The sequence below is a fragment of the Microcaecilia unicolor genome, chromosome 3 (genome assembly GCF_901765095.1).
Source record: "Microcaecilia unicolor chromosome 3, aMicUni1.1, whole genome shotgun sequence".
NCBI lineage: Eukaryota > Metazoa > Chordata > Amphibia > Gymnophiona > Siphonopidae > Microcaecilia > Microcaecilia unicolor.
In genome coordinates this window covers 381,974,407-381,996,751 of record NC_044033.1, presented here as the reverse complement: position 1 = coordinate 381,996,751, position 22,345 = coordinate 381,974,407, and the positions used below count along the sequence as shown (strand labels likewise).

At 46.9% G+C, this 22,345-nt stretch overlaps 1 protein-coding gene across 1 annotated transcript in view; it reads left to right on the top strand.

Annotated features, from left to right (window-relative positions):
• The window catches only part of SLC5A6 (solute carrier family 5 member 6), a 138,081-nt gene that overhangs the window by 26,884 nt on the left and 88,852 nt on the right, over positions 1-22,345 (top strand). Inside the window, exons 5-6 of the mRNA XM_030198646.1 lie at positions 8,263-8,417; positions 9,106-9,246. Coding sequence (XP_030054506.1) covers positions 8,263-8,417; positions 9,106-9,246 — 296 coding nt within the window. The remainder of the gene's footprint in view (positions 1-8,262; positions 8,418-9,105; positions 9,247-22,345) is intronic.

Sequence of the window (22,345 nt, the reverse complement as noted above, 5' to 3'; positions counted from 1 at the left end):
AAGCAGGATACTGGGCTAGGTGGACCATTGGTCTGACCCAGTTTGACTATTCTTATGTTACCTATATTGAGTTCCATTCTCTTTATAGGTTGTTAAGCAGGTGGCATGGTGTGATCACCACAATTTTGAGTGGAGCAAGTAATCCTAATCCCATTTTCTGCTTCCTGGCCTCCATACTCTGAACCCTTTTGCTCAGTGATCTGAAATTAGAATGTTCTTAATCATGTGAATTGTTCCGTATTTAAAAGAAAAAAAAACCCCTACGTTTGAAATATTGGCAACTTTGCATCTATTGAGGTGTGGAGGATTAGCTAGTGGCTGGAGCAGTGAGCGTAAAACCAGAGAAGTTGGTTCAAATCCTGCTGTATGTTCCTTTTGACCCCTTGGGCAAGTCACTTAACACCCCCCCCCCCCCCCGGCATCAGATAGAAACATAGGTTGTGACCCCTCCATGACAGGAAAATACCTACTATTCGAGAATGTAACTCACCTTGAGCTGTTGTTGAAAAGGCATGCATAAAAATAAAAAAATCAAATCCACGGTTGAATCAGCCCCTACACTGGTCTTTAAGATAGGGAGAGATGGTCTTGGTGATTGTTTTTTGGTCCTAGTTTTTTCCCTCGAGCTATCTGATTTTATTTGTCTCGTATTACTTCACTGTATATTGTGTTGATCTTTTGTTGATACAAATATATAATGTGGTATATCAAATTAATAAAATAAATGTGGATAATTTTAGCTGACACCTGGTGAAATTCACCAGAGGAGCCTGTTCAACCTGTTGTCCTTGCTAAGGCATCTCTTCTCCAACCTGATCCTATCACCTCAGTATCGAACATTTGCTACCCACAGCCCAGCCCTAGCCTATGCACAAACCTAGCTTGCTCTCTTTCTCTCTCTCCTCTCCTTTCCATTACATTACTTCCCACTATTCCAGGACGTGTGGGTAGTTAATGTCACCAGCAGGTGGAGATAGAAAACTCAAAACTGAGCTGTCCCATATATGCTCAGTCAGCCCATCCCAGTTCTCCTTTATTTTCTATCTCCAGTAGGTGGATGGACTTGCTTTTCTGCTCCTGGTTCTGAGGCCCTACTCCTGGTCCAGATGGTCAACTGGTCTCCTAGTTGACGGTCTAGTGGGGTCATATCTGGTGCCACCTGTCCCTGGTCTTCGCGGAATCCTGCGCTCTCTGCTTTCCACTCTGCTCTCTAGTGCTGCTTAACAGGTAAGACAGAGCTGTTTATGGGCTTTCTTCGTTGCAGCTGCTCATAGGACATGGAGCAGGCAGTGCAGGACTATGCTCGAGTGCAGCTAAAGGACAGCCCCCAGTCGTGGGGACTGTGAGGTGAGAGGTGCCTTGGAGGTGAGAGTGGGGGGAGGCAGAATCCTGCCTTGGAACCGTGGTTGAGGAGCACTGTTGGCTGGGCTTCCACTTTGGTGGTTTGTAAAAAAAAAAAAAAATGGCACCTTGGTTGCTTGCTTGGCGGGTGCTGTGGGGTCAGCAGTTTCCCGCCATTGTGGTGCTTGGTGGCGCATCATGTCCTCCATTCTAGGCTTCGCTGCATGCAAAAAAAGACCCAGCAACGCGAGCGCTGATGGAGTCAGCGGGGGATTTCTGCAGGTGGACAAGGATTACGGAGGCAGGGTACAACCGCCCTCTGGCGCTCCACTGTTAGCTCCTGGCCTGGGGGTCTCTGGGTAGCAGTGGAGTGGCCACTCCTTCCTATGGTGGCGGCTCTCCTTTGGCGGTGCTTGGTTAGCGCTGGGGTCAGTCCCGGCGGTGCCGGGTCCCTGTTCTACCGGCCTGCCTTTCTTCTGTTGGTCTAGGCCAGCTGCAGAGCCTGGGTGCGCTTTGGAGGGCTGGCATGCTACTGACTATATTCTGGTGGGGGGGGGGGGGGGGAAGGAAAACCAAAACTCAAAAGATAGTCGCGAGAGCTGTGCCGCTTGGCTGTTTCTGGCACTTTGTGTGGGTTTCTTCTGTCTGCATTTCTGGAGGGTCAGGCTGCGGGAGCCCTCGGGCTCTTTGGTCAGCCCCATGTCTTTCTCTTTGGTGCCTCGGCAGGGGCCAGCACCTTCTCATGTTTCTGTGCAGCCACTCTCTTAGGACTGTGGTGGTTGCCCAATGGCTTCAGCTTCTTGGGATCTTGTCCCCGCTGTGGTCTTCTCCTTAACAGTGGCACTTCTCAAGTGTGTGTGAAGCTTCAGAGGTCTTTCTTCTCTGTTGCTGGGGTCCCTGACCACTGGCAGTCTCTTTTTTCAGGGCCGTGGTGCTCTGTTGTCTTTTGACCTGCAGACCTCTCCTACGCTTCAGTGTGGCGACAGTTGCTTCCTTTCTGGGGGCGTCCTTTTCTTGTGTGCCTCTGCTACAGAGGCTATTTTCTGCATAGTGGATTTTTCTGTTACACCCCTGGGCGATTTATTTGAGGCATGGCAGACTTCTTATGGGCAAGTCTGCGACATTCTCTTTTCTTTGGAGTTGCAGACGTCTCCTGAACCACAGGTTTCCTGTCTTCTCTCTCAGGAGTTGCAGCTGCATCCTGGACTTCACTGGCATGTCTCACCTCTTTGGAATAGTAGACACTTCCTGGACTTCACAGCCACGGCGGTCTCCTCTCTTCGGAGTGGCTGCCGTCTTCTAGTTTTCTAAGCTATGGCGGTCTTTTCTCTTCGAGGTTGTAGACAACTCCTGGACTTCTCAACTTTGGTGGTCTCTTCTTTGCGGAGTTGTAGGCACCTCCTGGGCTTCACGGCTGTGGCAGTCTCCTCTTCGGAGTTGCAGATGCTTCCTGGGCTTCACGGCTGTGGCAGTCTCCCCTTTGGAGTTGCAGACGCCACCTGGGTTTCATGGATATAGCAGTCTCCTGAACAGAGTTGCAGTTGCCTCCTGGGCTTCACAGCTGCAGCAGTCACCTCTCTTTATGGTAGCAGTCACTCTGATCTTCACAACTACAGCGATCTCCCCTCTTCAGGGTTGCAGACACCTCTGGCCTTCACAGACCAGGCAGTTTCCTCTCTTTGGGGTTGCAGTCGCTTCCTGGACTTCCAACCATGGTAGTCTGCTCTCCTTGGAGTGGTGGTTGCCTCCTGGGCCTCACGGCTGCATCGGTTTTCTCTTTCAGACGCCTCCTGGGCTTTCCATGGTGGGCTTTCTCGTTGGAGTTGCAGGCCGCTCTGGTTATCCTTGGCCTTGGGCAGTCTCTTTTCCTAGAGTCCAGTGGTTGCAACTTCCAGCGATTGCCCCTTGAGGGCTGCGCTCAGCTGGGGGACCTCACTGTTTGCAGTCTCCTCTCTTCGGAGTGGTGGTTTTCTCTTTCAGGTCTCTGCTTCAGCAGTCTGTTACAGCGGTCTCCTTCTTTGCCCTGCTGCAGCAGTCTCCTCTCTTGAGGGTTGAGGTGTCTGCTTCCATGGTATCTGCTCTTCTGCATTGATGCCGTCGGTGATTTTTTACATCGGCTACAGGCTTCCTGGCTGCGGGCAGTTGGCTCAGTAGTTTACAGCTACTGCTGCAGCAGTCTGCTCTCTCTGGACGGGCGGATGTCTGGTAGCTGGAGCTTCAGTCAGCCTTTGGACTTCAGATCTTTTCGGGAGAGGCTGGCTCGTGCTTCTGCGGCAGCTGGAGTATCGACCTTCTGTTGACACTCGGGGCAGCGGGTTTCCTCTCATTTGTTGCGGCACATGCTGTTGGTGAGACAGATCTGACTGACGCTCAGCGTACTCCATCCTAGGGCCTGTGCCTGTGGGATCCATGTCTGTGGCCGTGAAGGTAGTTCCCTGGGAGAGGGCGCATTTGCATCCGTGGTGGTTCCCTTCTCTATCAGGGTTTCCCAGTCTTTCAGGGTTATAGCCCTTGTGTTGGTCCGTTGAACAGGGCGTGTGCTGGGGGTTGTTCTCACAGACACTCTCCCTTTTTGCTAGAGGGATGCGGACCATGGATGCCATCCTTTTGGGTGGCTGTCTTTGCCCTGTTGCTGTAGGGTCCCCCGATGCGGGTGTTCTCCAATGGGGGCAATGGTGGCCTCCAGCTGCATGCAAGGAGTGCCGTGCTGCACTCCACTGGCATTAGGTGCCAGGCTGCTCCTGGCCTGGGCAGTGGAGCATCTTCTTTGTCGGAAGCACACTTTGAGGGGGTCCTGCATGGGATGGCAGACTTCCTCGGTGGCTCCTCATGACTCACGAACTCACGAAGGGGCTCCCGAGTTCCCTTTCTTTGCACTTAGGGTGCATGCCAAGGTTCCGCAGTTTTTTTTCTGTCTCTGGCAGGGGCTCTGGGTCTGGCTGTGCCTTTTCAGAGGGGGCCGGATGTGGAGCTCATGTCTTTCTTTTTCCCTTTGTTAGGTGTCTATAGTGATGCGTGGCTTGTCACAGAGGGCAGTTGGTCTTGGTTGCCACATTCTGACTGCACCGGCCTTGGTACTCAGATGGTGCAGTTGTTGAGTGGTGTTCCACCTGGTCTTCCGAAGGTTCGGGGCCTGCTTTGGTAGGGACTGGTCCTCTTGACAGATCCCTTCCCCATTAGTCTTGTGGCCTGGCCCTTGGTAGGGCTTTGTTGGATATGAGGGGTATAGAGGCCGGGTGTGGCGTATGTTTGGGGGCTGAGCGCAGTGCAGGGTTTGGTTCCGTGCATCTCCTCATCCTCTTTCCATGCGGAGGTGGTCTTGTTTTGTGGAGGGTGGGTCGCTTTTGACACTCCTTTTAGGCTTTGTGGTCAATGTGGTCTTTCTACTTTGTGCTGCGGACTCTGCCGCTCCCATCCTTTGGACCTCTCCGTACGGTCATCGTGATGGTTCGCAAGTTGCAGACATTGCTTCTAATGACTTTTGTATCGGTGCACTGGAGTGCGGAGTTCCAGGCGCTGTAGTGCCGGGACCTATTTCTCTGTTGTCAGGGGATGGGGATATTGGTTCAGACTGTACCTCTCTTTCTGCATGTGTTGGCTCTGTTGTATCCTTTGGTGTTTTGCTGGGGGGGGGGGGGGGGGGGGGGGGGGGGAGTTCATTTTGCCTTTCTGAGATTTCTGGGCATCCGTCAGAGTTGTTTTTCTTTCCTTTCGGTGTTTGGTTCCTTTGTTTGGCCCTTTTGGGGGTGACTGTCACGTTTTCAAAACAGGAACTGGGTTGTGAGCCCTTGGGCCACTGCCGAGGAGCGGCAGTATCAGGCAAAACCACCCCACACCGGAGACTAGGCAAATCTCAGGCAAGCACTTAGGCTTCACCTGCACTTGGCCACTTTTCACCCAGAGTTGAGCTCTGGGCTTCAGGTGGCCGGCAGGACTTGCTGGACAGGGCAGGACTGGATAACAGCAAGGCAGCACAGGGACCGAGGGTCAAAGGGGAAAGGGGGGAACATGGGCAGCAAGGCAGGAGACTGGGCAAGGAAGGAAAAGCTAAAGGGCAGAACAGCCACCAAACAGGGAACAAACACTGACTAACAAGACACAGAACTAAGAGCTGCAAGCAGCCCCAAAGCCAGAACACAGACAAATAGAAACTAAACACAGAACTACAAACAAGAAACCAGGCAAGGAAAGCAAGTAAACCCTAAACTAAACTAACACAGACTAACTAGAAACAGGCAAGAATCTCAGGTAACAACCGGACTAGCAAAAGTGCAACAAGCACCAACATACCAGGGCCTTAGACGCAATGCAAAGGCAGAGAGGTTACAAATGGCTAATAAGCCCAGCAGGCAGCGGAGACTCAGGTGCAACAATCACCAGGCAACTAAGGGTCGGGCAGCCTGGAAGATCCAGACTGGACTGAGCTGAAATCTGGAACGGGTGACAGCACACTGACAATCTAATACAGCCAGCTCACAGAGACAGAACTAACTCACAAAGAACAGACAGAAGCCAGCTCAGAAGCTGACCACAGGAAATAAGGTGAGTCTGAGAGGGGTCACGGCCACAGACGTGACAGAGGTTGGATCTCGGGGCGTCCTTTGCCACCATGGCCATTTGGTTGGTAGGGATGCTGTCTATGGCTTGCTACATGACTGTTGGCATCCTCTTGGCCGGCTCTGACTTGTTGGTCCAGTGGCTGTTTGCAGAGCAGCAGCATGAATGTTGTTGCATACGTTTGCTGGGCTTCTCGGATGGATATTATGCTGTTCGGATGGGCCGTTGAGGATGATGTTTCTCCGGGCAGTGAAGCCGGGGTCTCACCCTGTTTAGGGATTGCTTTTGGATATTCCATACGTCCTGGAATAGTGGGAAGTAACGTAATGGAAGCAGAAATTGGGACTTACCTGATAATTTTCTTTCCATTAGTTCACACTATTCCAGAAGCCTACCCCTGGTCCTGTTTTTGGGGTATACATTTCTGACTTGTGCATGGGACGTCGCACTCTTGTCTCTCTCAAATGACTCTGGGAACCTTCCAGGAGTCCAGTTGTTGGGTCTTTTAAAGTTGTTGTAGAGGTTTTTTGGTATTATTCCTTCTGCTTGTTTAGGTATATATTGGAGAACTAGGCTGGCTGACAATATATATGGGGCAGCTCAGTTCTGAGTTTTCTATCTCCACCTGCTGGTCGATGGACATAACTACCCACACGTCCTGGAATAGTGTGAAGAACAAATGGAAAGAAAATTTTCAGGTAAGTCCTAATTTCTCCTTCTTGTCCACTAGTATCTTTCCCTCCTCCCCCCCCCCCCCCAACCATGTGGATAACCTGCAGGGATCTGTACTTGCAACCTGAAGTACCTTATAGGCAGTGCCTGGTCAAAATAGCGCAGACAAAAAAGCACCTGACAAAATAACCCTCAGCAAATCGGCCCCTGACAATTTGACCCCTGACAAATGAGCCCCCCCCCCCCCCCCCCACTGACAAAAGAGCGTGCCCCCAAGTACTTTACCTGTTCTGCTCTTGCTGCTGCAGCTTGTGTGTCTTTCTGAGTCCCACTGCTACTTTGAGCTGAGGTATGTCTCCCCTTTGCCACCCCACTTTCAGTGCTCACTATCTGGAATGTCTCCCTCTTCCTCCTGCCTGCCCTGTGCAGTCCGGTATCTCTGTTGCCCCCCTCCCCCAAGCAATCCTCCAACATTCCTGTGGGCTGCCAGCAGCATCAACAAGGAAAACAAGCTGTTTTGGCCAGTCCTGGAAGCATTTCCTCTGTTGTGTCCTGCTTCATCTGATACAGACATAACGGAGAGAATGCTTCCGGGGGCCAGTCGAAGCAGCTTGTTGACGCTGCTGGTGGTCCACAGGAATGTTGGACAGATTGTCTGGGGGGGGGGGGTGGAGAAGGACAAGTGAGATACCAAACTGAGGAGGGTTGGCAGGAGGAAGAGAGAGATATGCTGGACTATGTTGGGAGCTGGGAGGGAAGGAAGGAAGGGTAAAGGATGCATTTCCAGAACATGGGAAGGGGAGGAAGGGAGAGAGATGCCAGAATGCAGGAAAAGGGGGTAGTAGGACAGGGATGACAGCACGTGGGTCTGGGGAGGGAATTGAAGGAAGAGAGAGCTCAGATGATCGAGTGGGGGATAGAGGAGGAGAAGAGATACTGGACCCCCAGAGGGAGGGAGACAGAGTTTTTACTATATTTCTTATTTTTGTGAAGGACTGTATGAGCTATTTTGTTACAAGAATATTTTGTCCATGCTATTATGTCAGGGTCCCCTTATTGGCCAGACAAGCTAGTTCACTTTATCCATCATCTACTGTTGATATATTACAATGCTAGTTTGACTCCTCCTCTTCTTTAAACTCAGCGCATGCACCTCTCTTTCCTCCTCTTCCTACATTTCTTGATTTTTAACTGTTTGGGGGGGAGGGGGAAGTACATCATCAGGGTGAGGTTCACAGGGGTTCTGATATGTATATGCATACCCTAGGTTGTAGACTTTTGTTGTTAGTTTGTACCTGTTTAGTATGTTTTTTTTTTTTTTTAATATAATTTATTAATTTTCTTTGTACTTTGCTCCTAGCATTGCAAGTGGAAGGTACTGATTGAGAAATGTAAATAAATAAATATGACTAATTAGTATGATAACTATGTAGATCAGTTGAAGTACCACCGAGTAGGGTTCAAAAATCAGTGAACATTCAAAGCCCTTCATGAGGAACAATATCTATAAGAGCGGACATCTGGAAGTGAGATAGAAGAATGCCCTTTCAGGCCACAGAGTGTGACTGTCTTTGGGATTTTGACAATGTCTGTACTTCCCAGTGAGAGTTTTGATAGCAGGAAACTTTACTAGGGAAGTTGTCTAGGTCTGGCTGTTGAATGAGTCTGTCTCTCTCTCTGTCATATATTCAGGGAGGGCTGAAAGCAGTGATATGGACCGATGTCTTCCAGACCTTCATCATGTTTGCAGGACAGTTGGCTGTCATCATCGTTGGTGCTATGAAAGTGGGTGGCATCAGGCAGGTTTGGCACATTGCCACAGAAAATAGAAAGATCTCTGGAATAAAGTGAGTGGAAAAAGAACAGCACATAAACAGTGTTTTGCCAAGAATGTATGGTGTAATAATGTTTTTCCTATGGGATAAGTTACTGTGTGACTTTTCTCCTTTATATTTTGATGCTCTGTAACTTAGCAGACTAATTTTTACATTGCATTTCAGTGCATTGTATGCATGGAGGCTGTTAATAGGGACAGATGCTGTAGCCATAGTTTAAATAGGCTTTTAATAGAACAGTAATCAGCAAAAGTAGTTAGTAAGCTCTGCAGTCATGTGTTTAACACATGGGGTATTCGGTGATGCACAAGGCTTGGATTAGACAGGGTCACTTGTGATGTTGCTTTTTAAGGCAAAATAGCTAGGCCTTTGCCTCTCACGCCTTTGCCCAACTTCTTTCCTTTTGAGGTTTATTTAAGATTTTATTAAGTTGCCCAGTTGCTGTAGTTCTAAATGGGTTTATACTTTAGCCTGCTATGTGAAGGCAAAAAATCAAATCAAAATGTGTGCGGTGGGGACGGGATGGGGGGGATATGTTCCTAATAATTTTAGGGTCTTATCCACATCTAATTTTCAGGACAAGCCAGGAAAGATGAAGGTTCTATCAGGTTGGGTAGTTTTCGGATCCATGGAAAAAAATGTCAAAGAAAATGTACATCTTTTATTTTTGAGTGGAACTACATTTTGTTATTTCTTGCAGCTTGAACCCAGATCCATTTGAGCGCCACTCCTTCTGGGCTCTTGCTATTGGGGGTGTCTTCATGATGCTGTCTCTTTATGGGGTGAATCAAGCCCAAGTCCAGCGGTACCTCAGTTCCAGAACAGAAAAGGAAGCTGTTCTGTGAGTATTGATAGCTGTCTCTTGTCATCTCATTCGTTTAGTAGAGTTGCTCCCTGAGTCATCTGAGTTTGCTTAGGCGACATGATTATGCTTTTTGTATCTTATCAGTTACTTTTGTGTTCCTTTCCTGGTTGCCTTATTAATATGCTGGCACAACTGATGAACCACTGTACATTTCATCTTGTGGGTAGGTCACAAGATCTGTGATAGTCCATTTTATTTCAGACAGAAATGAGGGAAGCAGCAGCAGCAACACCTCAAAATATATCAAGGATTTATTATTCTGCATCTGAGGGCAGGGCTGGTGTTAAGTCATGCTGGGTCCCAGGGCAGAAACTGTAGAGGGGGCCACAAATCCTGCCTACAGGCATCAGGGAAGCTTGGAGCCCCCTGTGAAATGTATAGAGGCACAGGGCAATTGTTCTGATTGTCCCCTTAACACTGGCTCTTTCTTTAGGCCATAGAAACTGTGAATGGATGAAAGGAATCAGTGCTCAGCAAGTTCATCTCCTTATTGTACTGGAAAGCATAACTATAACTGATATTATTTTAACTTGTATTCATTGGCCTTGAACTCGCATAGTGATGTTAGAATACTGACTGGTAAACTGTCCTGGAGCCTGACAACCATTTCAGATAAGCAGAATTTTCTTATTTCTAAAGGAGTGAGAGTACTTTCTGTTCTTTTCTCCTTGTTGAAACAAAACAAATTAGTGCTGGCCTGTTCACCTTGCATTTCAGGGGATTATAAACCGATGTCAGGCCCTTAGCTTTTAAAATGGTTTCCCCCCTCCCACTAAGTGAAAATGGATTCTATTTCACAGAGTCCCTTCTCATAACCCCATCCCAAATCCTGACCATTGTCATGGTTCTTCTGTTAACTTTTTACAACTTTGCATTTTCAATCAAAAGCGGAGACTGGCTTTTGCTATGTATAAGGATAATACAGTTTCCTTTAATCCATTAGCATGTTTTTTGTTTGTTTTTTTAATGCAGCCAGAAATTATGTTGGCTCTTCCTAATTGTTATAATGTATCTGTCACCTAACTTTAAATAAGAACTCCCCGCTCCCCCCGTTTTCTATTTCTGTTGATGGCTCTCTCATTCTCCCTGTCTCCTCAGCTCGAAACCTTGGGGTCATCTTTGACTCTTCTCTCTCCTTCTCTGCTCATATCCAGCAGATTGCCAAGACCTGTCGTTTCTTTCTTTACGAAGCAAACACCCACAGAAGGTGAACTCTCCACAGGAAAACCAATGAAAGGCAAACCAATGAAAGGTGTTTTGCGTTTCTTTCTTTACAACATCCGTAAAATCCGCCCCTTTCTTTCTGAGCACTCTACCAAAACCCTCATCCACACCCTTGTCACCTCTCGTTTAGACTACTGCAATCTGCTTCTTGCTGGCCTTTTATCTTGTAAGGCAGATGAGTAATCCTGGAAAATTCGTATTAGCTTCCCTTCATATTTTGTAGCTTCTCTCTTCTGGCGGTATCCCCGCAAGATTTCGTCCTTGTGGATATAATTGTGCACTTTTATTAGGACTACACGCGGTGACTGGCGGCCATCTTGTAGTCGGCCCACTCGATGAGCCCGCTCTAAGCACAGCGGACCCATGCTGTCTGAGAGGGCAAATTCCCTCTTTAGCCACTGCTCCAGCTCCGTAGCCAGGAATCTGTCATCCACCGATTCTGGAAGCCCTACGATACGAAGATTTGCACGCTGAGATCTGTTCTCCAGATCATCAACTTTGGTCAGTAGGTTTCAATTGTGGTTTCTTGCTTTTTTATCCGAGCCGCCATTGGGGCGCACATGTCTTCTAGCTCAGAGACACGACGCTCTGTTTCGCCAGTCCGTGCTGTGGTTTCTGACAAAGAAGATGTTAGGGTGGCAATTTGCGCCGACAGCTGCGCAAGCCTTGGTTCCAACGCTAGGCTTACTGCTTCCGTGATTTGCTTTAATTGTTCCGGCGTGAAGACGAAACTTTCGCATTTTACCGGCTCATCTTCTCCGCTCGGTGCTTTCAACTTGTCTTTCTCCCGTTTTCCGCCACGGGTTGGCAAACCTTTGCCTTGCGATTCCACAAATTTATCCATGGCTCCCTCACCCGCCTCTAGTAGCGATATTCAGGCTTGAGTTCAATAGTTTGCAAGTTAAAATTGCATAAATTTGACGGTTGGGCCTAAGAGAGCACAGAACCACGTCCTTCACTCTCTAGTGCATCACGTGACCTCCCTCAGGAAAGTGGACTTTATGTACAGAGTTCATAAGGTTTCCGCATTTAAGAAGCAGCACCTTCCTCACTGTTCTGTGGTGGTTGAATGCACTCTCAAAAGGCCAAGATTTCAAGAACCCATTCTTTGGCGCCCCCGGGGCAAGGTACTAGAACTATTGAATCTTTTAGGAGGAAAGTTTTTCAAGGCTCTATGCTTGTGTGCCACATACAGTCCTGTCAGCTCTCTATGAGCATCTACAACCAAAACATCTATTAATGCAAAAGATCCTTACTCCAGAGCAAGATGCCTACTATTGTTTCTTCACCACCACTACATGATAATGACACTCTGCTTGTAATTTGGGACACTCGTGGCTCTTCATTATTGAGAGCAAGTACAGAGTAATTTAATATAACATCACACTTTTTCAGAAAATTGCTGAAAGTGAGTTAACAGTAGCAAAAATAGTGTCACACACAAATACAAAAATTGTCATAGTAACTGTAGTAACTGAATTAATAGCAGGCTGAATAACAAAGTGCAAAAATATAGGCACGTGTGTAGTCCATTATTGAAAGCCAGTGACTAAGGCTAACTTTTTAAGAGCGTGTGGGGCCTCAGCAGACCTCCATAGTACCAAGCTATGTGGGTCTGCCCCAAGCTGAACAACTAATGCTAGAGGAACAGCTACTATAGCAGTATAAGTCTTAGGGCGGTCAACCTGTTTGCCCCCCCCCCCCCCCCATTTAAAGAAAAGAACATGATATAGATAAAACTTAGATCAGGATAAGAGATCAAAATTAAGAATAAAATCAACAAACATAATGGATGATCAGGGCACAGAAGTCTTGCCCAGCACTGGCTTTGCTTCCCAATTAGCGGTGTTGCTAACTAATCTAAGCTTCTTTGGATCCATTCCTTCCAAACAGGATTCCTTTGTGCGTATCCCACATCTACTGTTACTGTTTGCATTTCCACCATCTCCCACGAAATAAAAAGATTTGCACTGGGAAGAACATGGTCTTTGGTTGCCTGTAACCCCCTTCTGGGACCCTTGAAGGAGAGGGGGATCCTAAAGTGGCTAAATAAACAGGCTGATTAAGGAGTAGTTGCTGCCCCATTAAGTGGCAACTGTGAAGGTGTCGAAGCTGAGGGGTGGGTAAGGGGAACCTGGACAGGGGAAGCCTGTTGAAGGCCAGGGTGTAGCTCCAGAAGTGCATCTCTGGAAGAAGGACAGCCTAAAGCGACTGTGTCTGAGGGAAGTGGATTGTGATCCAGGAAGTACAGGAGCAGCCTTGGATTATTACCAGCCTCTGGGATGGGTAAAGGTCAGGAGCATTTGTAAATGTGTAAATACTGAAATTACTAAGAAGATCAAGTTGAAAAAAGGGTTGAGGTTGTATTACACAATCGTGAATGGACAGGAGGAGTTCTACTGTACAGATGGAGTTATAAAAGTTGATTTGACTGCCGTTTGCAGAAAGTTCAGTGAAGTTGAGTTTGCATCAAAAGACACTATCGGAGTGCTGTGCGTTTCCTTTGAAACGGGAGTGAGGATGCTTGCTCCGGGACTGCTGAGATATTCAAAAGAAGCCCCACTTAAATTCCCAAGGCCCTGATATCTATTCCGGACCATTTACCCACTCCCAAACTCGAACTGGAAGGACTGTGTTGAATAGAGAGTGCAGAGTGAGTGAGAGCATGCTATGGTAAAACAATAGTATCCCTGTGACCCGGGTCGGATGTAAGCTCTATTGAGCAGGGACTGCCTCTTCATGTTTCAGTGTACAGTGCTGCATACGTCTAGTAGCGCTATAGAAATGATAAGTAGTAGGATGTAGAAGGAACTGAGCTGAGCAGAATTGAAGGGCAGACCCGGGTTACATAAGCAAGATATTTTCTGTATAAGCAAGGGCTGCTAATTTTCCTGCACCACACCAGGGGGGTTATTTGGTTGTCAGATACTGTGTTTGTGAGCCATAGGAGGGAGGGGCAGAATCTGGAGTTGCTGGCAAGAAAAGCAGTCAGTATTTTGAAAACTCTGTTTCTAATAATATTACTTATGCCAAAGAGAATAAAATGCCTGCCTTGATCTTTCAGCAACATATTCCCTGCAAGGTTGACTGAAAGGTTTGAAATTTAGGAACTTCTGTGTGTGTGTGTGTGTTTTTTTTCTCCCTTTCCTCTGCCCCCCCCCCCCCCCCCCCCCCCCGCTAGAACTTTGCCTGCTGGTACTCTGGGAAATAAGCTGCCCTGCTTGATACTTTTGATTGGAAAGGGGACCTGGTTTAAATACTGCTATGCTGCTACAACCCTGCAAAAAGCTTTTTATTTTGCTTTTGGGACTTTGATGAATAACATTTGGGTTGGCAAAGTTGTAGCTGTGGAGAGCACTGTTGCGCCAGATCCCCAACATGCACTGCCTTATTTTTGTGTATTACAATTGACTCATGTGCTGTTAAGTCTCCAAAGGATTATAAGCTTATCCAGAACTGCCACTGGAGGCATCCCATGGATATAAGGGCATCTCACTTCCCTGGAACTCTCCTAATGCCGTGGTAGACATGACAGCCTGCACTGTGCATGTCTGAGTGCCTTCTTGACTGCTGGAGTCACACAGGGCCACCAGTCTTTTTTTTTTTTTTTTCCACAAAGCTGACGAGACTTGTCTTTCTCGCGTCATGTTTTCCACAGGTTTTTTGCCTCTGTTTTTCTCTGTGCCTTCCTGCACTCAACCCCAGCCACAACAATCCCGTTTGCGGCAGCAGTGGGCTCAGAAGTCCAAACCGGCTCCCCAGTCTGAACAGAAAACAACCTTTTGACTGGCTCCAGGAGAGCATAACCACCATAAACATGGCTGTACCGATTCCTGAAAAGGTGGCCCCTTAGAACCTCAGACCGGTGGACTCTTCAGATTGTCCGGGTGGGGCTACACACTCAGTTGGCATGAGAGACCTCCAACTTGCCCACCAAAAGTGTCAAACCTCAGCTCTCAGCATCAGGCAATGTTTGCAGAGGAACTCTTCTCCCTTGTCACAGCCCACGCGGTCGAACCCGTTCCACCAGGGAAAGACGGGATGGGATTCTGTTCCAAGTACTTCCTCCTGCTCATGAAAACAGTTGGGATATTGTCCCATCCTAGACCTAGAACAAATATCTTGTTAAGGAAAAGTTCAGTATAGCTTTCATGGGCACCCTTTTTACTATAATTCAGGCAAATGATTGACTATGTTTTCTGGACTTTAAGGATGTTTACATCTACAGTTAGATACTCCCAGGTCATAGGAAGTATTTTGGGTTTTGAATAAGGAAACATCACTATCAGTACCACATCCTGCTGTTTGGCCTAGCATCTGCTTCCAGGATCTTCACAAAATATCTTGGAAGTAGTCGCAGTGTTGCTATGCAGACTGAGAGTCCATATGTTTGCCTACCTGGACAATTGGCTGGTCAAGGGCACATCAAGGGAAGGTGCTCAGGAGTCAATGCGGAAGACTGTTTGGGTATCTGACAATGAACCCTAGTAGCTCTAACACCCAAAATTCCATCTACTCCGTGATTGGTATTCATTGGAGCCCTGCTAGATATGGTGCATGCTCAGGCCTACCTGCCTCTAGCATATACCAAGGCCCTAGTGACTATTGCCACAGAGGTTTGGGACAGCCAGCAGATGTCAGCTTGGCAAATGTTAAGGTTGCTGGGCCACATGGCTTCCATTGTTCATGGCACGCTTATGGCACGCCTCCACTTGAGAGGTGCCCAGTGGACCCTAACTTCTCAGTGGTCCCAGATCACGTGGAACCTAGTATATGTCATCTCAGTAACCCCGGAGCTCACCCAGTCACTGTACTGGTGGACAGTTTGGTCCTGGGACTTCCATTCTAAATGTCTACACTCCAGAAAATTCTGTCTATGGATGTGTCTACTGTAGGTTGGGGAGCCCATGTAGACTGGCTTCAAAAAGAGTCTGGTCTACTCAGGCGTCCAGTTATCAGATCAATCTAGAACTATGTTTTGGAATGCTCAAAAGGCTTTCAGTGATTGGCTGATGAACCAAATTGTACTCATTCAAACAATCAGGTTGCCAATTATGTGAGCAAGCAGGGGGGGTATGAGATCCTGCCTCTTGTGTCAGGAGGCTGTTAGGATGGAGCACTGGGCAATCAGCCATGCTTCTACTACTAAATATTTGAAAGGTATTAATCCGCAAACGAATCTTTTCCGGAGATGGGAAGGCGGTAGAACGAGAGGACATGAAATGAGATTGAAGGGGGGCAGACTCAGGAAAGATGTCAGGAAGTATTTTTTATAAACTACAAATATATCAAAAGGAAACTGGTTCCATTCATTCACTGTACTTATAAATACAGAACACAGTTATCAGTGTGCAAGTCAGAGTTCTTCGATTAAAGGAGGAAATCGCCTCAAAAAACAAACCCCTCCCACAAATATAAATGGGGTAAAGGCTACAACTTCATCATCACAGGCGTTTCTATAAACCTCCTCTTTTGAGAAAGCCTGCAGTCAGCCGAAGTTAAGTAAAAAAAAGTTTTATACAGTATACTCGGCAGAGCGGCTTTGTTATAGAGCATCAAGAAAAAGAACTTTTCAAAAAAATGTTTTAAAAAAGAGGAGGTTTATAGAAACACCTGTGATGATGAAGTTGTAGCCTTTACCCCATTTATATTTGTGGGAGGGGCTTGTTTTTTGAGGCGATTTCCTCCTTTAATCGAAGAACTCTGACTTGCACACTGATAACTGTGTTCTGTATTTATAAGTACAGGAAGTATTTTTTCAGAGAGAGGGTGGTGGACGCTTGGAATGCCCTCCCGCGGGAGGTGGTGGAGATGAAAACGGTAATGGCATTCAAACATGCGTGGGATATGCATAAAGGAATCCTGTACAGAAGGAATGGATCCTCAGAAGCTTAGCTGAAATTGGGTGGCGGAGCAGGTGGGGGGAAGAAGGGTTGGTGGTTGGGAGGCTAGGATAGGGGAGGGCAGACTTATACGGTCTGTACCAGAGCTGGTGATGGGAGGCGGGACTGGTGGTTGGGAGGCGGGAAATACTGCTGGGCAGACTTATACGGTCTGGGCCCTGAAAAAGACAGGTACAAATTCAAGGTAAGGTACAAATTCAAGGTAAGGTATACACATATGAGTTTATCTTGGGCAGACTGGATGGACCATGCAGGTCTTTTTCTGCCGTCATCTACTATGTTACTATGTTACTAATTTCTATAGTGCTACTAGACATATGCAGCGCTGTACACATTATGTACAGATAATTTCTCTATCCCTAGAGGGCTCACAGTCTTACGTTTTTTGTACCTGGGGCAATGGAAGGTTAAGTGTCTTGTCCAAGGTCACAAGGAGCTGCAGTGGGAATCAAATCCAGGTTGTCAGGATCAAAGACTGCTTCACTAACCATCAGGCTACTCCTCTACTCCATAAAGAGACAGTCCCTGCTCAACAGAGCTTACAATCTAATTAGGACAGACAAACAGGACAAATAAGAGATAAGAGAATTAGTAAGGTGGGAATGATAAGACATGGGTACTGAACAAGTGAGTAAGAGTTAGGAGTTAAAAGCAGCATCAAAAAGGTGGGCTTTAGCCTAGATTTTGAAGACAGCCAGAGATGGAGCTTGATGTACCAGCTCAGGAAGTCTATTCCAGGCATATGGTGCAGCAAGATAAAAGAACATGAATAAGGGTTCTGGTAGTGTGCTTAGAAAGGAAAGGATGAATTTTGGTGATATTATAGAGAAAGAAACGACAGGTTTTAGCATTCTGTTGAATATGTGCAGAGAAGGAGAGAGAGAGAGGAGTCAATGACCCCAAAGTTACGAGCTGATGAGACAGGGAGAATGAAAGTGTTATCCACAGAGATAGAGAATGGAGGAAAAGATGAGAAGTTCAGTCTTGGTCATGTTTAGTTTCAGATGGCGGTGAGACATCCAGGCAGCAATGTTAGACACGCAGGCTGATGCTTTGGCCTGAATTCCTGCTGAAATTTCTGGTGTGGAGAGGTAGATCTGGGAGTCATCAGCATAAAGGTGATACTGAAAACCAAGGGATGAAATCAGAGTACCAATCGAAAAAGTATAGATGGAGAAAAGAAGAGGTCCCAGGGCAGATCCCTGAGGTACACCAACTGACAGTGGGATAGAAGTGGAGGAGGATCCACCAGAGTATACAATAAAAGTATGATGGGAGAATAAGAAGAAAACCAGAAAAGAACAGAGCACTGAAATCCAAGTGAGACCAACATATCAAGGAGTAGGCAGTGATCAACAGTGTCAAAAGCATCAGATAGATCAAGAAGTATGAGGATAGACTAGAGACCTTTGGATCTGGCTAGGAACAGGTCATTGGAGACTTTAGGAAGTGCTGTTTCAGTTGAATGAAGAGGGTGAAAGCCAGATTGAAGTGGATTAAGAATAGCTTGAGATGAAAGAAAGTCGGGACAATGGTGGTGAACAGCATATTCAAGTATGTTCAAGTATCCTGGATAGGAAAGGAAAGAAAGGAGGGAGATGGGGCGATAGTTGGAAGGACAGGTAGGGTCCAATGAAGGTTTTTTAAGGAGTGGTGTGACTATGGCATGTTTGAAGGCATCAGGAACAGTCACAGTGGAAAGTGAAAGATTGAGGATATGACAGATAAAAGGAATGACAGTAGGAGAGAGAGTGCTAAGTAGATGGATGGGAATAGGATCAGAGGAACAGGTAGGTAGTTTTGACGAGAAAAGAAAATATGCAGTTTTCTCTTCTGTGATTTCAGAAAAGGAAGAAAAGAAGGCAGGGTTTGAAGGAGAGTTGAGGAAATGGACTATGGGAAGGAGAGGTGGAAGTGACTTGGTTGCGAATTCAAGTTTAATCTTGTGAACCTTACTCAGCCAGAGTCTGGGGAGAAAGTGAAGGGGGAGTTGGAGGTGAAGGCACTTTGAGGAGAGAGTTCAGTGTGGCAAAGAGACGTCAAGGGTTTGAGCCAAGAGAATTTGTCAACTGGCTGTAGTAGTCCTGTTTGTCAAGTGAAAGAGCAGACTGGACGGAGGTCAGCAAGAATTTGAAATGTATGAAGTCAACATGGGCACAGGAATGTAGGTAGCGGATTCTAGATGTCAGCCAAGGCTGGGGTTTGGTACAGAACAGGGAATGGGAGGAGAAAGAGTATCCAGAGCAGAGGAGAGAGTAGTATTATAGGAAGAGACAGCCTCATTGACAGACTTGTATAACATGGTGGTTGAGATGAAATGGACTTGGGGGAAATCCACTGCTCATTTCTGGGATATGCAGCATCAAATGTTTTGTACGTTTTTGGGATCTTGCCAGGTATTTGTAACCTGGATTGGTCACTGTTTGAAACAGGATATTGGGCTTGATGGACCTTTGGTCTGTCCCAGTATGGCAATACTTATGAGATTTGAAACACTGGAGGACAGAGTAGAAGGGTCAATAGTCTGAAGATTCATAAATGTATTGGTTGAGAGTGGACGAGACTAGGGGGAGGGTGTTTAAGTGTGAAAATTATCAGATGATAGTCCTTCTCAGTGGATCTCATTGCCACTCATTTCAACAACAAGGTCCTTCAGTTCTGTTCCAGACTCAGGTCATATGGCACACTAGCATCGGATGCCTTCCACCTCCGTTGGGGGAAGGGTTTTTTTATATGTCTATCCTCCCATTCCTCTGATCAGGAAGACTTTTCTGAAACTCAAGCGGGATCGAGAGACCATATCCTCATAGCGCCTTACTGGCCAAGGCAGATATGGTTCCCTGTACTTCTGTCCTTCAGAGAACTGTGGAGGCCAGCGGCGTAGCAAGGGCGGGGCAATGGGGGCGGTCCGCCCCGGGTGCACGCCGCTGAAGGGGTGCAGAGAGCAGCCGCATGCCTGTCAGCTCCACTGTTTCCCTGCTCCCTCTGCCCTGGAACAGGTTACTTCCTGTTCCGGGGCAGAGGGAGCCAGCGGAACAGAGAGCTGCATGGCTGCTCCCTGCAGCCAAGAATGCACCCTGGGGGGGGGGGGGGGGCGCATCTGTGATCCGCCCCAGGTGGCAGCCGACCTAGGATTGTCACTGGTGGAGGCTAGGCTGCTTTCTGCCTCATCACACGGAACGAGGGGGCTCTTCTGCATCCCTGCCTCTAGTCAATGGCCCTCTTAGCCTGGATGTTGAAAGCATAGAATTTGACTCCCTGCAGCTGCCTGAGAGTGTCTCCAGGATTCTGCCGGCTTCCAGGAAATATTCCACTCAGTTGTTACGCTTTAAATGCAGGAGGTTTGCTGTCTAGTGTGAAGGCAAGGCCCTAGATCTGCTCTCTTGCCCTATACAAAACCTGCTTGAATACCCCCTTCACCTTTCTGAGTCTAGTTTGAAAACCAAATCTGTAAGTGCTCACCTCGGTGCTGTCGGTGGGGGTAAGCTGATCTCTGTACAACCTCTAGTTGTTCACTTCAAGGGTCCGCAACGTCATCCTTGCCCAGCTGATGAAAACTCCTTTTGAAACATTTAACTCCTGTGACATTAAGTATTTGACCTGGAAAGATTTTTTGTTTTTGGTGGCTGTCACTTCAGTTCACAGGGTTAGTAAGCTGCAGGCCCTAGTAACCTTATACACTTTTTCATCATAACAAAGTAGTCCTCTGTACTCATCCTAGATTCCTTCCTAAGGTGGTGTTGGAGTTCCATATTAACCAGTCAGTTATCCTGCCAACATTCTTTCCCAAGCCTCATTTCTATCCTGGCAAGAGCGCGCTGCACACTTTGGACTGCAAGCGAGTCTTAGCCTTCTACCTGGAGTGGACTAAAGTCCATAGATAGTCCACCCAGCTTTTTGTTTCTTTTGACCCCAATAGGATTGAGGCAGTCATCGGTAAATGCACTTTATCCCATTGACTAGTGGACTGCATCTCCTTCACTTATGCCCAGGCTGGGCTGACCCTGGATGGGCATATCTCAGTCCACAAAGTCAGGGCCATGGCCGTGTCTGTAGCCCATTTGAGGTCTGTCTCCATTGAGGAGACTGCAAGGCTGCGATGTAGTCTTCAGTCCACACATTCACATTCTATTACTGCCTTGAGCAGCAAAGCCGACATGATAGTCTGTTTGGTCAGACAGTCTTGTAGAACTTGTTTGTTGTCTAAAATTCAAATCCGCCCTCCTAGGCCCATTCTTTTCTGTTCCAGGCTGCACCTCTACAACAGGCTTGGTGTTCTTTTCTTGTTCATAGATTTATTGGTTCTAATTGGCCTTGCCATTGCAAGTCCATATTGACCATTGTTTGTTGTTTTTGGTGAGCTTGGTATCTAGGGATTCTCCACATGTGAGAATCTAAGTTCTGCTTGTCTTTGGAGAAAGCACTGTGGCAGGTGTTCTCCGAGAACAGCAGGACTAATATTCTCACATACCCTCCCACCTTCTTTAGGAATTGCATTCTTGTCTATATTCTATTGGATCAGACTGGTGATCCCACATGACGCTGGTGGGTGGGAAGGCACTTGCGCATGCGCGATGTGGGCCTATCAAAAGCTTCTTAAAGTGATAGAAACACTGGGTAGCATCCCCAGCGGTTCTCTATTAGAGATGCAACCTACATGTGAGAATATCAGTCTTGCTGTCCTTGGAGAACACCGCTGCAGGTAGGGTAACTTTGCTTTTTTAAAGTTATTTTTAAAATGTCACCCCTGCCTTATATTTGGTCCGGGTCTGTTCAGCCTTTCTCATAGAATGGCCACCTCTTTGTCCTTTGCAGTATGTCATTTATTTATTTATTATTACATTTGTACCCCGCGCTTTCCCACTCAAGGCAGGCTCAATGGGGCTTACATAATATTATGGATTACAGAGTATTGATAAAGAAAATATAAGTTAATTAAAGCAGAATAATAAAAGAGATAGGTAGGTAGAGATAGGCAAGGGTGAAGGGAGTGGAATAGTAACATAGTAGATGACGGCAGAAAAAGACCTGCATGGTCCATCCAGTCTGCCCAACAAGATAAACTCATATGTGCTTCTTTTTGTGTATACCTTACCTTGATTTGTATCTGTCATTTTCAGGGCACAGACCGTATAAGTCTGCCCAGCACTATCCCTGCCTCCCAACCACCGGCTCTGGGACAGACCGTATAAGTCTGCCCAACAATATCCTCGCCTCCCAACCACCAGCCCCGCCTCCCACCACCAGCTCTGCCACCTAATCTCAGCTAAGCTTCTGAGGATTCATTCCCTCGGAACAGGAAAAGCTCAGAAAGGCCTGAGAAGGGGTGTTCCAAGTATGTGCCGCCTACCCATTGCATCCTAGAACTGTAAGCGGGATCATCTTAGAGGGAAAAGTGGGCAGGTTTGTATGGCTGACTTGTCCTGCTGTCCATGAAGAAACTCTGTTATAAGTAACCTTATTTTCTCCATGGACAAATGTGATGAGCTGTTATACAACTGGACATACCATTTAGTTTGTCACATAAACCAAAGCGGTTCACAGAATTAAAAACATTAAACATTAAAAACGGCTAAACATCAGTTAAAAAATGAAAATAGAAAGCAAGAGTAACTTTTGAAAGGACTCCAGGAAAGCGTGTCTCATTTCATTCAAGAAAACAGTAAAGGTAACATCAGACCAAGTTTACTCTGTGCTCTTGACTGTAGCAAGTCTGTCCAGCATCCTAAACAAGTCCCATCAACAGTCATGGACAATTGAAGGTCAATTAAAAGAGAGGATTTCAGAAGGGAACAAAGTTGTATATGTTCTTTCAAGTTGGATATATTGAGGTAAAGAATTAAAAGTAAAACGCACTGTTTCTTGTGGATCCCCACTTTGCATATCCTTGTGCAAAAAGTATATCCTATGCTTGTGCAAAAAACTTTTCTTCTCCGCATAAGTTAATT